General features: G+C 46.3%; 5 protein-coding genes across 5 annotated transcripts; 3 read left to right on the top strand and 2 right to left on the bottom strand.

The window, feature by feature from the left end:
* Positions 1 to 1,714: 1,714 nt before the first annotated feature.
* On the top strand, positions 1,715 to 2,483 carry BO85DRAFT_25496 (uncharacterized protein). Its single transcript, XM_025654966.1, has one exon. The coding sequence runs from the start codon at positions 1,900 to 1,902 to the stop codon at positions 2,269 to 2,271; it is 372 nt and encodes a 123-aa protein (XP_025521431.1). The 5' UTR covers positions 1,715 to 1,899; the 3' UTR covers positions 2,272 to 2,483.
* Position 2,484: 1 nt separating this feature from the next.
* On the top strand, positions 2,485 to 3,647 carry BO85DRAFT_25497 (class I SAM-dependent methyltransferase). Its single transcript, XM_025654967.1, has one exon. The coding sequence runs from the start codon at positions 2,541 to 2,543 to the stop codon at positions 3,339 to 3,341; it is 801 nt and encodes a 266-aa protein (XP_025521430.1). The 5' UTR covers positions 2,485 to 2,540; the 3' UTR covers positions 3,342 to 3,647.
* Positions 3,648 to 6,049: 2,402 nt separating this feature from the next.
* On the bottom strand, positions 6,050 to 8,433 carry BO85DRAFT_387890 (uncharacterized protein). The gene has a single exon (XM_025656688.1). It carries the CDS (start codon positions 8,365 to 8,367, stop codon positions 6,133 to 6,135), a length of 2,235 nt encoding a protein of 744 aa, XP_025521429.1. The 5' UTR covers positions 8,368 to 8,433; the 3' UTR covers positions 6,050 to 6,132.
* A 1,136-nt stretch (positions 8,434 to 9,569) lies between these two features.
* BO85DRAFT_444785 (serine/threonine-protein phosphatase) lies at positions 9,570 to 10,916 on the top strand. Its single transcript, XM_025659109.1, has 6 exons — positions 9,570 to 9,749; positions 9,806 to 9,847; positions 9,919 to 10,024; positions 10,084 to 10,617; positions 10,671 to 10,743; positions 10,804 to 10,916. The coding sequence occupies exons 1-6, from the start codon at positions 9,588 to 9,590 to the stop codon at positions 10,874 to 10,876; spliced, it is 990 nt and encodes a 329-aa protein (XP_025521428.1). The 5' UTR covers positions 9,570 to 9,587; the 3' UTR covers positions 10,877 to 10,916.
* A 343-nt stretch (positions 10,917 to 11,259) lies between these two features.
* Positions 11,260 to 12,900, bottom strand: BO85DRAFT_411528 (MFS transporter). Its single transcript, XM_025657526.1, has 2 exons — positions 12,752 to 12,900; positions 11,260 to 12,705 (listed from the first exon to the last, which is right to left on the bottom strand). Exons 1-2 carry the CDS (start codon positions 12,870 to 12,872, stop codon positions 11,336 to 11,338), a joined length of 1,491 nt encoding a protein of 496 aa, XP_025521427.1. The 5' UTR covers positions 12,873 to 12,900; the 3' UTR covers positions 11,260 to 11,335.
* Positions 12,901 to 13,313: the final 413 nt, after the last annotated feature.

Raw genomic sequence — 13,313 nt, 5'->3', positions numbered from 1 at the left:
ATCGCACTCATCTAGCGGTCTATATTGACCAGTTGATGCAGAAGCACGATGTCAAGGACTGCTATCTGCGGAGTGGGCTTACAACCCTTCGATGCTGCCATGCAGGATGCCTTAAGATCCCAGGACTATCTTTACACTATTATTGAGTGTTTGGCTAAGGGAAAATCTGCTCATGTGGTTAGCAGTATTAATACTTATTTCTTTGCTCCAGATAACCGCAAGACTGTCATTGTTAAAATAGCATACCCGGATATACATATTGTGTCGCTGACCATCACTGAGAGTGGCTACTATTATAATAAGAATATCTACAAGTTATAAGTAGAGGATCCTGATATCCAGTTCAAACTTAATCCTGCTAATGAGAAGGTCCTTGAGATCCTGGCTGTCCTTCTCTAGGCGATAGGTTGTAATTAGCGCTCTGCACAGCAAGTCGAGGCTCAACTAGAGGCTGAGACAGTCCGCGTTCTAAGCGGGCGCTTAAATGTTGGTGCTAGATGCACGGCGCCAAGGTCAGGGGAATGGCGGATTCAACTCTCAGTATCCATCTGCAGTGATGCAAAAGTCATTGGCTATTTTCGCGCCTTTTGACTGTACGGAGCAGGAGAAATTCTCCAAAGCGTTGCCGACATGTTCTCTCGGCCAAAGAAAATCACACGAGACCGATGGTGTTATCCTGACTGACTTACTATAGCACCCGCCAGCTCCCACCATTCACTCCTAAAGGACCCCTGATTATGTAATATTCATGATTATCTAATTGGGAAAATCATGTGATTTCATCCAACAACTACTATAGTAACTACATTCTGCATTTGATTTTCTCCCTACAACCACTGTTTTTTTTCTCTCAAAGCGATGCAGCCCCCTGTTGAACGGGCTTTTGACAGCAGAGAGCTGCTTCTAGCCTCAGTGCGTGAGCATGCTCTCTCACAAGGCTACGTTATCACTGTCCGTCGAACAAATGTGAATAAGAACGTCTTTCTTGGTTGTGATTGAGGAAGTGTCTATCATGATCGAATCAATGCTCAAGAAGGAGAGAAACGGCGTTTAACAAGTACACGGCGCATTGATTGTCCATTCAGACTCTATGGAAGGAGGATTCCCGACAGCAATCAGTGGGAGTTAAAAGTCCAGAACCCAGCTGATGATAGTTTGATAGGCCATCCCGCAGCTCCTAAGCTTACAGAGAAGCATCTTCTAGAGATTGTCCGTCTATCTGACGTTGGAATAAGCCCACGTAACATCTTAGCTCTAATCAAAAAGCAATATCCTGAGGCTTTGGTAACACCAAGAGATATCTATAATGCCCGAAGTGCTTTACGGAGACAGAAGCTTGATAAATAGTACTCCAATCGAATTCCTACAGAAGACACTACAGGATGGCCCTTGGAAATATGCTATGAAGCAAGATAGTGAAGGCCATATCCTCTTCTTTATGTTTGCACACCCAGAGTCAGTTAGATATGCTAACCAATATAATAGGGTATTCGTCCTAGATTGCACCTATAAAAACGAATCGATATAATATGCCTCTTTTGCATATTATTGGTGTATCACCATCTAATTCAACATTTAGCATTGCTTTTTGCTTTATGCAGAATGAGCAAGAAGAAAGCTATATTTAGGCTTTAAGGTCTTTTCTCTCATTTCTTGACCCTCTCTCTTTTCATTCAGTTCTCTGTACAGATCGTGACCTAGCTCTTTTGTCCAATGATATACCTCGCCAACACTGATCACCTGACTGCCCCTCGTCCATCCTGGTGAAATTATTCCACTTGCCATCTTTGTTATCCTTTGAACTTTTCTACGCTGATAAAAGTGCATCCACGTCTCTAACATAGTCACTATAGTCTCTCAAACTCTCGTACAGAATGTCGACTCGGAATACATTACGCTATGAATACACGGTCGCCTGGATATGCGCATTATCAATCGAATTGGCGGCTGCAACGGCCCTACTCGATAGCGTTCAGTTCACTTCGCAAACTGGAGATTGACAGTAATACCTACACCCTTGGGAGTATGAGTGGACATAATATAGTAATCGCCTGCCTGCCATCCGCTGTCTATGGAACGAGTTCTGCTACGTCCTTGGTGGCTTATATGAAGCGAACATTTCCTCCTCTTAGATTTGGCTTGATAGTGGGAGTCGGAGGTGGGGTACCCTTCAGTGGAGCTGACGTTCGCCCCGGTGATGTGGTAGTCGGTACGCCTATTGGAAAACAGGGCGGTGTGGGGACAAAGTACTCTCCACCCACCGCAACTTAGACCTAAATAAGAGAGGTACCTGGACATTATACAAAACTTACCTGGCACTCCTGGAATGGAGGTTGGCAAAGATGCCGACGGTCGAGTGATTGTGGGTCTGCTGGAAATTCGTTGTCGAAGGTCATCAAGCTTTGGCCCTCACCGCCTTCGGAGTTGAGGAGCATTACGTATATAAGGCTATAGCGTCCCGTCCCTGATCTTTGACTTCTTATTCTCAGTTTCTCTGGATTATCTGTACGACAGATATTTATTTCAGACTACGCTGCAAGATGGCCCAAGCCTACACGAACGATCATTCTCCGTCTGTCCTGCAGACACACTCTTGGCGAAATGCCAATAATTCGGCAGCTTATCTTCTCCCTCACCTGCAGCCGAATATGAGCATCCTTGATGTTGGCTGCGGTCCAGGTTCTATTACTATCGACCTGGCACGAAAAGTGCCACTCGGGCATGTGGTTGGGGTAGAATATGTGGTTGATCCACTGGATGGAGCACGATCGCTTGCCGCCTCGGAAGGAGTGACCAATGTCAGATTTCAAGTCGGCGACATACACGATTTACCGTTTCCCGATAATCACTTCGATGTTGTTCACGCACACCAAGTTCTGCAACATATTGCCGACCCAGTTCAGGCATTCAAGGAGATGCGGCGTGTGGTAAAGAAAGGGGGAATCGTGGCTGTACAGGAGTCTATCTCCTCAACAATATACCCTGATTCTGAAGGTATGACGGCCTGGCGGGATCTTCAGAGCCGAATTCGACAGAGTAAAGGGAACCATATGAAAGCGGGGAGTCGGCTCCATGTTTGGGCGAAAGAGGCTGGCTTTTCTTTGGAGAATATGAAGAAGAGTACTGGATCGTGGTGTTTCAGCAGTCCCGATGAACGGAAATATTGGGGTGGTGCAATGGAAGAAAGAGCCCGCTCCTCCGGTCTTGCGACGACCGCAGTTCGGGAAGGATTTGCTACTCAAGAAGATTTGGAGCAGATGGCAACGGCTTGGAGAGCCTGGGTGGAGAATGAGGATGGGTGGCTTGGATTTTTACACGGACAGATTATCTGCTGGAAGTGATGCCCTTTTTTCCGATATTTACTGAGAACCTTTCAGCGAACAAGTTATACTGGCGATGTTTATCGCCATACTGGCTGAACATCTTGAAGGACATGGCTTACAAGGCATCCGCAGTTAAATCTACAGAAGGCTAGGGCTATAGAGATACATCATCGTCCTACTCATACTCACGATGATCTAGCGGATTGAATAAATCTTAGTCGTGGAGGCAATCTCTGTAGCTAGTCGAATAAACTCTCCCTTTATAATTGTGCCTAGGAAGTGTATATTCCGCAGCTAGTTCGATAAATCAACTAAAGGGACGCGTAATACAGTATCCCATAATGGCTATATAACGGATTCTCTTGCTTTTCAGTGGATTTAGGTGTTCTAAAAGGCTACTATATAGTAGAAGACCGGGAAGTGGCAGTTACTTCTCTATGATGAATATGGATCTCATCTAACATACGAATTCATTTCCTGGTACTACACGAATCGAGGGCTATAGCGAGAATACGTTTCTCATGCTTTGGCCGTTTTCCATGGGAAGAAGTTCGATAAGCTGCAGACATATCACATTAAATTGATGGGTAGAATTGCAGAGCCGAATATATGAATTTATGTATATGGTCAAGGCTTCAGCCTGCAACTCCTTAGAGCCGACCATTTGTGCTTCCTGGTTCAAAGTGTTGATCTCCTCTTGCACATATGGGATGCCACTTTTCACCTGAACTTGTGATTTAGCTGCTCGATCTCTCCAGGAAAGTAAACTCGCTCGGTGCCTGGCGCCTTTTCAGATTGCGTCACTCGTCTGAACAGGAAGTCCATGCGGTCCTTGAACTCATCGATTTTCCATAAACATGTCAGGTTTGATGGAAATCATAAGATGTCCTACATCAGACACCTTAGAGGGATCGTAAGGCCCGGTAACATTCCCGGCAAATGCAGATCCAGATAGCACACCAGAAAACACGTCCATCATGATAGCCATCGCAGAAACGATCATGTCAAATCTGCAGTCTAGAAACAATAATCTGAACTATGTGAGATAGCACAATTCGATTAGAGATCATGCGGAAGCCGACTGCAACACCTGCTGTGTATATAAAGAAAGTGTTGTGATTCGCATGGTCCAGACTCTAGACTCCGGAGTCTGGCAACGCGTGGCCTCGGATGCTTTCGCTGAAAGGGGGTTATTACCAAAAAGTATCACTCTTGTGTAAGGAACATGCGGTTAAATCTGTTCATGACTTCACCTTAAGTATCATGAATCTGTAGTAAGTCTCTGGACTTTTCTCAAATAGCCAGTACTGTATTATTATATTGCAAAGCAGAAGATATTGATACTCTGTCAGGTAGTAGCTCTTCCAAAGTAATCTTATAGTAGAATATTATATTAAGTACAGAATCTGACTATTTTAGAGTCCAGAATATTCTTCTTAGTGGTGGCCGCTTCTCCAGGAGAACTCTTTGAGGAAATACCTTTGAACACTCCATCTGTAATGCCTTGCGCAGATCCCCAAAGGACACAATTCAGGCTTAGCCATAACATTTCGTGGAACCAATCTTTGGTCTGGCCATGATCATGTAAATAATACGTTTGAAAAATACAAAAAGTCTGGCACCACGCACAACTTGACACTGTCACAGTAACCCACCCATCTTTTGATTAGGCCACTTCCACCTTCACTCCAGTTAATATTGAAAGTTAGGTGCTGAGGTGTCAGGTCAGATCATAGTTCCTCCCAGGCTTATATGCCAAAGAGGGAGTTTCCTACTATGGTAAGAAAGACATTCGTTGGTGCCTGTGTAGGCACTTGATTCCACGATAGCACCGGCTCGAGACCCGGAACGAACGAACAGAGAAATTGAGGACCCTGTTCGGACTCTGACTCGCTCATGCATATAGCCGTGATCATCCTTTCCAAGTAAACGGCGAAGCAAAAAGATAATGTCCTTAGCTGTTACCAACACTTGGTCTCTTGGTTTGGTGGGGAGATTGTATTTCGGAGTATGCTCTTCTAAGTGCATGTCTTACTATCCTCAGAACATCACAGCACGGTCATATTTGTGATCAGTGGCAGGGGCTAGCTTTTGATGGCAGACAACGTCCTCTTTGCTCTCCTGTCCTCCATGTTGTTCCACGGTATAGTTGCGGGCAGCGGCCGTTTTAAGAAAAATTTGTTGTTCCTCCGGGTCATAGACTTATTGTTATGTGATTTCATGTGATTATAGTTGGGCCTTTGCATCATCGATATAGACAAGAGGGGACTTAGAAAATAGAATCATAGCTCCAGAAGGCGAGGGCCCCGTTAACTATTTATTAATAAATTGATGGGGAAGAGATCCCACTTCTAGCAAGATTTTACAACTTAGGCGGGTGAGGGGAAGAGCAGTTAGCTTAGTACTGGGTGCAGCTGCTGGTACTTCATAATGCTCCATAATGCTCCATGATGCTCCATGATGCTGATACTGCTAGCGTATATTAGGACAGCACCCACAGCGTCAGCATCCGGTCCAAGAGACACCCCACCGTCATTTCAGATTTTTGTTAGGATCACGGGCTCATTGACAATTTGCCGCGTAAGTCAATGTAGCTGGAGTACGGCTGAGAGGACGAGAAGCCCTATTCCCCACATCCTATGGTCGTAGGCTTAAATAAGGCTCTGGAGACCTTCAAGAGGATTTTCCACGTTTCTACGTAGTAGTATCATTTCATACTCTTTACCCAATAGTCTAAATCTATACAAGGTTCTCAGCCCTTTATGTCTTGAGTGTTTCCCTAAATTTTTCTGTATAGTTAAGCTCTGTTCTATTTCTTACCAATAAGGCGCTTGAGGTCTTCCAGCTCTACCGCACAATATGTGTCAGCCAACATTTCCATAACGCCAACCATCGTTATTTCTGGGTCCCAAGGGTCTGCCGCAATAACAGCATCAACATCCGCACCGCCTCTTATAAAAAGCCGCACAATCTCTGCCCAACGCGTAATGCCGTTTGGGTCGGTGTCAAAATATCCTATCAGATGCCGTCGGTGCGCATCTCGGAGATGCCGCAAAAGTTTCACCCACGAGGTCATAGGACGTTTGGTTTCGAAATCAATGTACTCGTGGTTTGGGCCCGGGTTAATATAATGACGCCGTTCGAGAAGGTTGTGTACCATATTGGGATCTGATAGCGGGTAAATGGATCTCTCTCGGGAGCATAGAAATTCGGTCGCATAGGTGAGAAGAGGAGTGGTTTTTTCATCGTAGTTCAGAATCCCATGGCCAAGAACGCCATGGTTGCCCTGCGAAATCCATGCGTCCAATTCTTCGGAAACGTAGGTAGTTAAGCCGAATTTCGTCGCCAAGCATAAGAAAGGATGCCATATTGATGGCGCCTTTTTCCGAACGTGAAAGAATCCAAAGGCTTTGGCAGCCCAATGGTCGTTCGGATCCGCATTGGTATCCCACAGCCACGAAAGAGTTCTGTTGAGCTCATTCAAGAAGCGGCGTTGCAGCTTCTCCGCGTCATTAACGATATACCTGGCATGAGTCATGGCGAGAGTCACGTCAGGCCACCACTCATCAAACCGTCTGTGATGCTCAATTTCTTCCATTGGCCTCTTGAACCGGAGAACATGTGATCGTAAAAGCCGTAAATGAGGATCAAAACCAGCTGATATTCTCTGCTCAAGTCCTCTACGAACAGAATCGACTCGCAACCAACCGCGTACCGTACGATGGATGAAGGTGACTTTTGTGTTCGCCAGTCGGCGTATGGATGCACTGTCCCCATCGACATTGCCCGAGAACTTGATACTACGATGGTGATTTTGACTCGGCCTCCCTTGAAGGCTCAATAGTCCAGCAAATCGTTGGTGCATGCACTCTATTGTATCACTGCAGCGTTCTTGGATAAAGACGTCGGACACCTGCGCCAAGTCCCCGTCCGTGGCATAGTCGTCATAACCTTGTTTCAAGGCAAAGGCCAGCTCCCAGACTGTGAGAGAGCTTGCTGACGTATCATTGACAAATTCGGCCACAGTCTCTCGCGCTTCAATGAGCAGGAAAAAAGTTGCCGTCTCCGCGATTTGGGTATCGGTTTGATCCTGAAGCAAAAACTTTTCGTACAAACCGTCCAACTCTCCTGGAAGTTGATCCAACCGGTCTCGCAACCCAGCTAGGCCTTGTTTAGGGTCAAATTCTTTCAAGATGTCGTTTAAAGCCAGCTTGATCCATAGGAAAACCCCGTCTGCCTTATCAACTATCGCCTGACGCAATGCCTCCGATTCTTCTATCGTACGTCCAAGAAGATGACGAACAACAGCATTTTCCCTTAGTCTGTCGGTTGCGTATTGATAGAGATCAGATTGTGTGATTTCTTGTAGTTTGACACTAGGCCCCGTGGTTTGAAAGGCTGCTTCAAACATGTTCCAGGGACGCGAAGAGAGACACATTTTGACACGGCCACCAAGACTGTATTTCTTGAAGAAATTTGGGAGTTCCTGGTGATCTTCATCAAATTCATCGAGGCCATCGATAAAAATGCAAATTTTCATTTCTGAAAGTGCTGCACCCATGAACAGTTGGAAGGCTTCCAAAAGCTCGTCTATATCCCATTCGAGATGGAGCGCAATTCTCTCCTTGGAGGTCATAGTACGAATTTTGGTCCAAAGATTAGGGAACGTGCGAGGGATGAGGTGGGGATTGATCGACAGAAATTGGTACAAAAGAGATCTAAGGAGTCCGCTCTTAGACCGCTGCTCTTTGCTCCCACTAGCCCATGAGAAAAATCCTGCGGTTGAAATGGGCAAGGCACCTGCCCACTTCCGGAAGGATGCATGTGTGGCTGGATGTTCGTAGAGATATTTCATGAGTGTCGATTTTCCTGACCCCGGCTTGCCTGTCACCCAGTATATGGGACCGTAGTTGTCAGTTTCGAGCCATGCAGAAAACCCGTGACGAAATTCAGTTTCGTCCTTCCCCTGACGGCTGTCCGCATCGAAGATCCATTCGAACGTCTTCGGATGTGCTTTGATGACACTTTCCTCCCTGTCATACATGTCTTTGAACGCCAAAGTCTCGAGAATGAATTCGTTCAGGAGGTCCACTGGAGCATTTCTAGGCTGTGCAGGCCGGCTGGACTTAAGCACCCTCACATCTATTGCTAAACTTTCTGGGACGGGGCTGAAAGTGCTCGTGGAAGATTGCGACTCATAGGGGATTTGTCTTGGGAATTGGCGCTCGTGATCCCTTACTGGTTGATGTTTTCGGGGCGTGGTGAACCTGAAGCACGGGAAAGCTCGTTCATCCCGGAAAACGCTGTTGAATGCGAGTAAGATTGAGAATGCCCACGCTGGTGTATCAACTTACTCGGATCCAGGATCAATGGCTTTGTATTGGCGCATCAAAGCAACAAGCCGTAATGCAAGAGCTTCGATGGCATCTTGTGTCCATATCTCACGGATTCGAGACTTTAAGACATGGGGATCGTCAAGAAATTCCTCGGTGCGATCAAGACGAATCACAAGATCGCGTCCCACTTTCAAACAAGCATTAGCGAGGATTGATAGTTCATTCCTCAAGGCTGCTGTCGTGTCTAGTAGCGAGTGGATGGTATAGCGGAGGTCTGTTGACAATGCGGTAAGATGACCTTTCTCTGCAGACTGCTGTCGTTCATCCTCGCCTTGAATCTCCCATGCCGCCTGACATATGGCAGCAGACGCTTTCAGGAACTGACAGGTAGCATCCATGGTGGCATCGGGCCTTTCAGAAGCTTGAGTGAACAAAAAAAAAGTGTCATCATTCCGGAGCTGGAGGCTGTATGATGAGGTAACCTTGTTTTGCCCCACTCAAGCACGACCGAGTGCTCAACTCCGCGGGTGATGGGCTCAGCTCCGACCCTCTTGCCTAAACTAACCGAACTCAAAGATACCGCCTCCAGGACTGGGAAGGCTGTGATTTTAAGGTACTCACAGCATCCCTTCCTCTTAGCCACTCAGGTGATGCTGCACAAGTCAATGTGGAGTGATCGATTTTCCGAGCTCTAGCCTTGTAGATACCGAGCAAGCAGTGAATAAGCGATCGATGCATGCCATGTTTCGTGGTTGTTTTTTTAACCGGAATTCCTTGGTTTTTTTTTCTTTTTCTGCCAATCACATTCCAACGTTTCCACAAATATAATTGGCTCAGCTAAGTAGCTCCTATTTAACCTTCTGCGTCTCCTACTAGTAGGTACCCTCCGTAGCTCGGCATTTTACCCTTTCCTCCCATTACACAATCAATGGAAAAGGCTACACCCTCTTTTGCACGATCTCCATCTCTGGCATTTGGGGCCACACTTCCCACAAACTCTCGGCCCACTACCGAGATTGATGAGTGGATTGCAAGGTTGAAAGAGTGCAAACCCCTTTCCGAAAATGAAGTTAGAATATTGTGCGACAAGGTAAGTTGTTCCTCCGAACATTAGTGAGCATTACCAATACCCCATCATCTCTACAGGCAAAGGAGGTAGTGCAGCCAGAATCAAATGTACAACCTGTCGTACGTATACGCTTATCTTAATCGTTGGCCATTAAAACGACCAATGATTGAGCTAACAGGCGTGACAACAGACATGTCCTGTCACTATTTGTGGAGATATTCATGGCCAATTTCATGACTTGATCGAACTGTTTCTTATCGGCGGGCCATGTCCAGACACAAATTATCTGTTCATGGGTAAGCGTCTGCCCCTCCCGGCGTTTAAAATAGTATCAATATTGACAGAGGCTGCTAAGGTGATTATGTCGACCGTGGTTACCACTCTGTTGAGACGGTGAGTCTTCTTGTTGCCCTCAAGATCCGTTATCCCCGGCGTATTACGATTCTCCGAGGAAACCACGAATCGAGGCAAATCACACAAGTTTACGGTTTTTACGATGAGTGTTTGAGGAAGTACGGGAGCGCCAATGTGTGGCAATATTTTACCGATCTTTTCGACTATTTTCCTGTCACCGCACTGGTGGAGAAGAATATATTTTGCCTCCACGGAGGCCTGAGCCCCTCCATTGATACTCTCGACAACATTAGTGCGCTTGACCGCATGCAAGAGCCCCCTCACGAAGGTCCAATGTGCGACTTGCTCTGGAGTGACCCAGATGAGAGAACTGGATGGGGCATTTCGCCTCGAGGAGCAGGGTATACTTTTGGAATCGACATTACGGAGGCATTTAATCATAGAAATGGCTTGAGTCTCGTTGCACGCGCCCATCAGATGGTGATGGATGGGTATTTTTGGTCTCACCCGGAAAGTCTTGTCACTATTTTCTCTGGTATGTGTTATTCCTGACCTTTGAAATAGAAACCCGCTTATCGACATCTTCAGCACCTAATTACTGTTATCGATGTGGCAATCAAGCTGCAATCATGGAAGTGGACGAGCATCTTTCATATAAGCTGTGTGTATATTGTTCTGAGTCAATCCTTTGCCGAGCTAATGAGCTTTGTTCATTCTTCAGCATCCAATTCGATCCAGCTCCGAGAATACTTGAACCCAAAGTAGGGAGACAAATACCAGATTATTTTTTGTAGGTAAACGAAACATCAATAATGAAGAAGCACCGAGTTTGAATCACATATAAAAATGTTGTAAGAAAGCAATCATGTCTCTTAGTATTGGTTGCCAGCACAGTGCTTTCGGTTTTGATGTCGATAAGCGAACAGCTGAGTCGCATGGTTCTGCTCTAACCTAGTCTATTAGTACGGCGTGGAAATTGGCAACGGTAAGGCCGTTGTATCGTATAAGTTAGACCGGGGCCCAGAGCAGGATATGTGTTCGTATCAGGCCAGACATTATGAACACTTAGTACTAACTAATCCCTGTCATGCTCGACTGATTTTGTTCGAACGAAATGGCCCATCGGGGTATGATCTTTTTAGGATTATCGATTTCGAAAAAAATCGTATTAGTTATGAATAAAAGTGCTATGCTAGGCTTTCCCCAACTATTCTCATGTGTGCCATAAATCATGAGGATCCTGCCCACCTGATCTATTCACTAACCCCGACAGTTCTTTTCTTTGCTTCTGTCGCCTGTCTCCATCTTGCAGCGAATCTCCATTGGATGAAAGGGCCAACCAGCGCGACGAACTGCACGGCAGCGCAGATAGTAAATGTAAGTCCTGCTCCAACACCACTGATCATAGGCATCACAAAACTCGTGCCCCCAGCTGCGAACATACATCGAGCAAGATTGATACTGGCGCTGGCAGCCGCACTTCTCTCGTGAAAGATATCCACGAGGTATGTCATGATAATGGATTGCATTGAGACAACAGTCCAACCGGTGATAAACGTTGAGATGATGGGGACCGCAATGTGGACTTGGTATTGGATAGTCCAACCAAAGAGAATCAATGAGAGACATTGTGCGCCTGCAAAAATAGGAACAAGCCGAAGACGGGCCTTTTCAATGGGAAAATCGGCCTCCCCCTGGGCCTCACCTTCGGCATCAGACAGCGACTCATATTCGGCCTTCACTTTGCGGTAGTCTGCATCCAAGATCTTACCCGTGATCAGGGTTCCGACCATAGATCCCACGCCATTGGCAATGAAAGTCAAACCGTTCTGAATTTCCGAGAGATTATACTTATCTGTGAAGAGAGAAGACATTGCAGTGATACTCATCTGCCAGACAGCATAATATATAGCGAGAAACAATATGATAGGCGTGGAGTGTTTGCTGAAAAGAATGCGGATCGGTCCCAGGACGTCAATGTGCTTTTTAGCAGCCGGTGGAATCACCACGCTAGGATCCCATTGAACCTGAGTGGTTTTTTGATAAACCACTAGAGGATATTTTACCAGTGGATTCCTAGTCGGTTGTATCTGGCTTCCATTGGCCACTAGTGACCGAAGTGTCTCTGGCAAAATCAGGAGCATCAGAACCAGGAAGACTCCGCCGTAGATTGCTAAAAGCCAAAAGATAGACCTCCAGCCTAATGTGCCCGCCATAGCTCCACCAATGATCGGACCAACAGCCACGGGCACAAGAAGCCCAGCTTGGAAAATACCCATATAGCCGCCACGCTCCTCACGCGTTGTAATATCGCCAATAACACCTGAACCAATGGCGATAGTACTGGCACTCCCAGTGCTTTGAAGACATCGGAGAATAATCAACGTCGCGTAGTTCTTTGTCTCGGCTAGGCCGATACATGCGCCGAAAAATACTAGGAAGGTACATGTGTATGCAACTCGACGTCCCTTTACATCGGATACAGGGCCCCACAGACTGGGTGCAAGACCTTGGAATATGAGATATGAGGTGACAGTCAAATTAACAAGCTCCAATGATACGTTCAAGTCCTTAGCGATTGTAGGCAGTGCCGGGAAGTAAATATTAGAGGCAAAACCAGAAACTAACAGGGATTAGCAAAACACTTAACTCTTGAGGCAAGAGCTTACATGTTGCCGCGGTCGAAACCATCGTGACGATAAGCCATTTTTGTCGGTTATCAAAGATACTGAAAGGTGGTTCCGTTGGGACAACGGGGGACTGCTCCCTCCCGACAGATGCCGGAGGCATGATGGGGTTAATGGATATTGATTGAGAAACAGAGGCGCTCAAATAAAAGAATAAATGTAACGAAAGACAGAAGTTGGATGGCAAGAGGTGACTTCACCAAGGAGGTTCGGGAGAATGCGAATCTTACTAAGGAGCTCGGCCAGTTATAAATCGCTCTCACCAGAGCATTCGGAGTTGAGCCCGGAGCTGAGCATCCGAACCCTTCGCCTGGCATTCAGGGGCCGGTATTCAATAGATATTATTGGTGGAGTTGAGAGGCGGGTCTGCGACCCAGCCATCTAATCAGCATCCCACCAAGAGACGGCTAATATTATGGCTAGTTATAATCAGATCCTCACCTACAAGATACTGACGTCTGTCTATTTGGCTAGCTGTGCTTCTCATCAGCTCCGGCAAAACAGGCCATGAAGGCTATACAAATCATCTCTCGGTGCATACATC

Source organism: Aspergillus piperis (genome assembly GCF_003184755.1).
Source record: "Aspergillus piperis CBS 112811 unplaced genomic scaffold BO85scaffold_1, whole genome shotgun sequence".
In the NCBI taxonomy this organism is placed as follows: domain Eukaryota; kingdom Fungi; phylum Ascomycota; class Eurotiomycetes; order Eurotiales; family Aspergillaceae; genus Aspergillus; species Aspergillus piperis.
The sequence above is the reverse complement of the archived record's forward strand: the minus strand, read 5'-3'. Positions and strand labels throughout refer to the sequence as shown.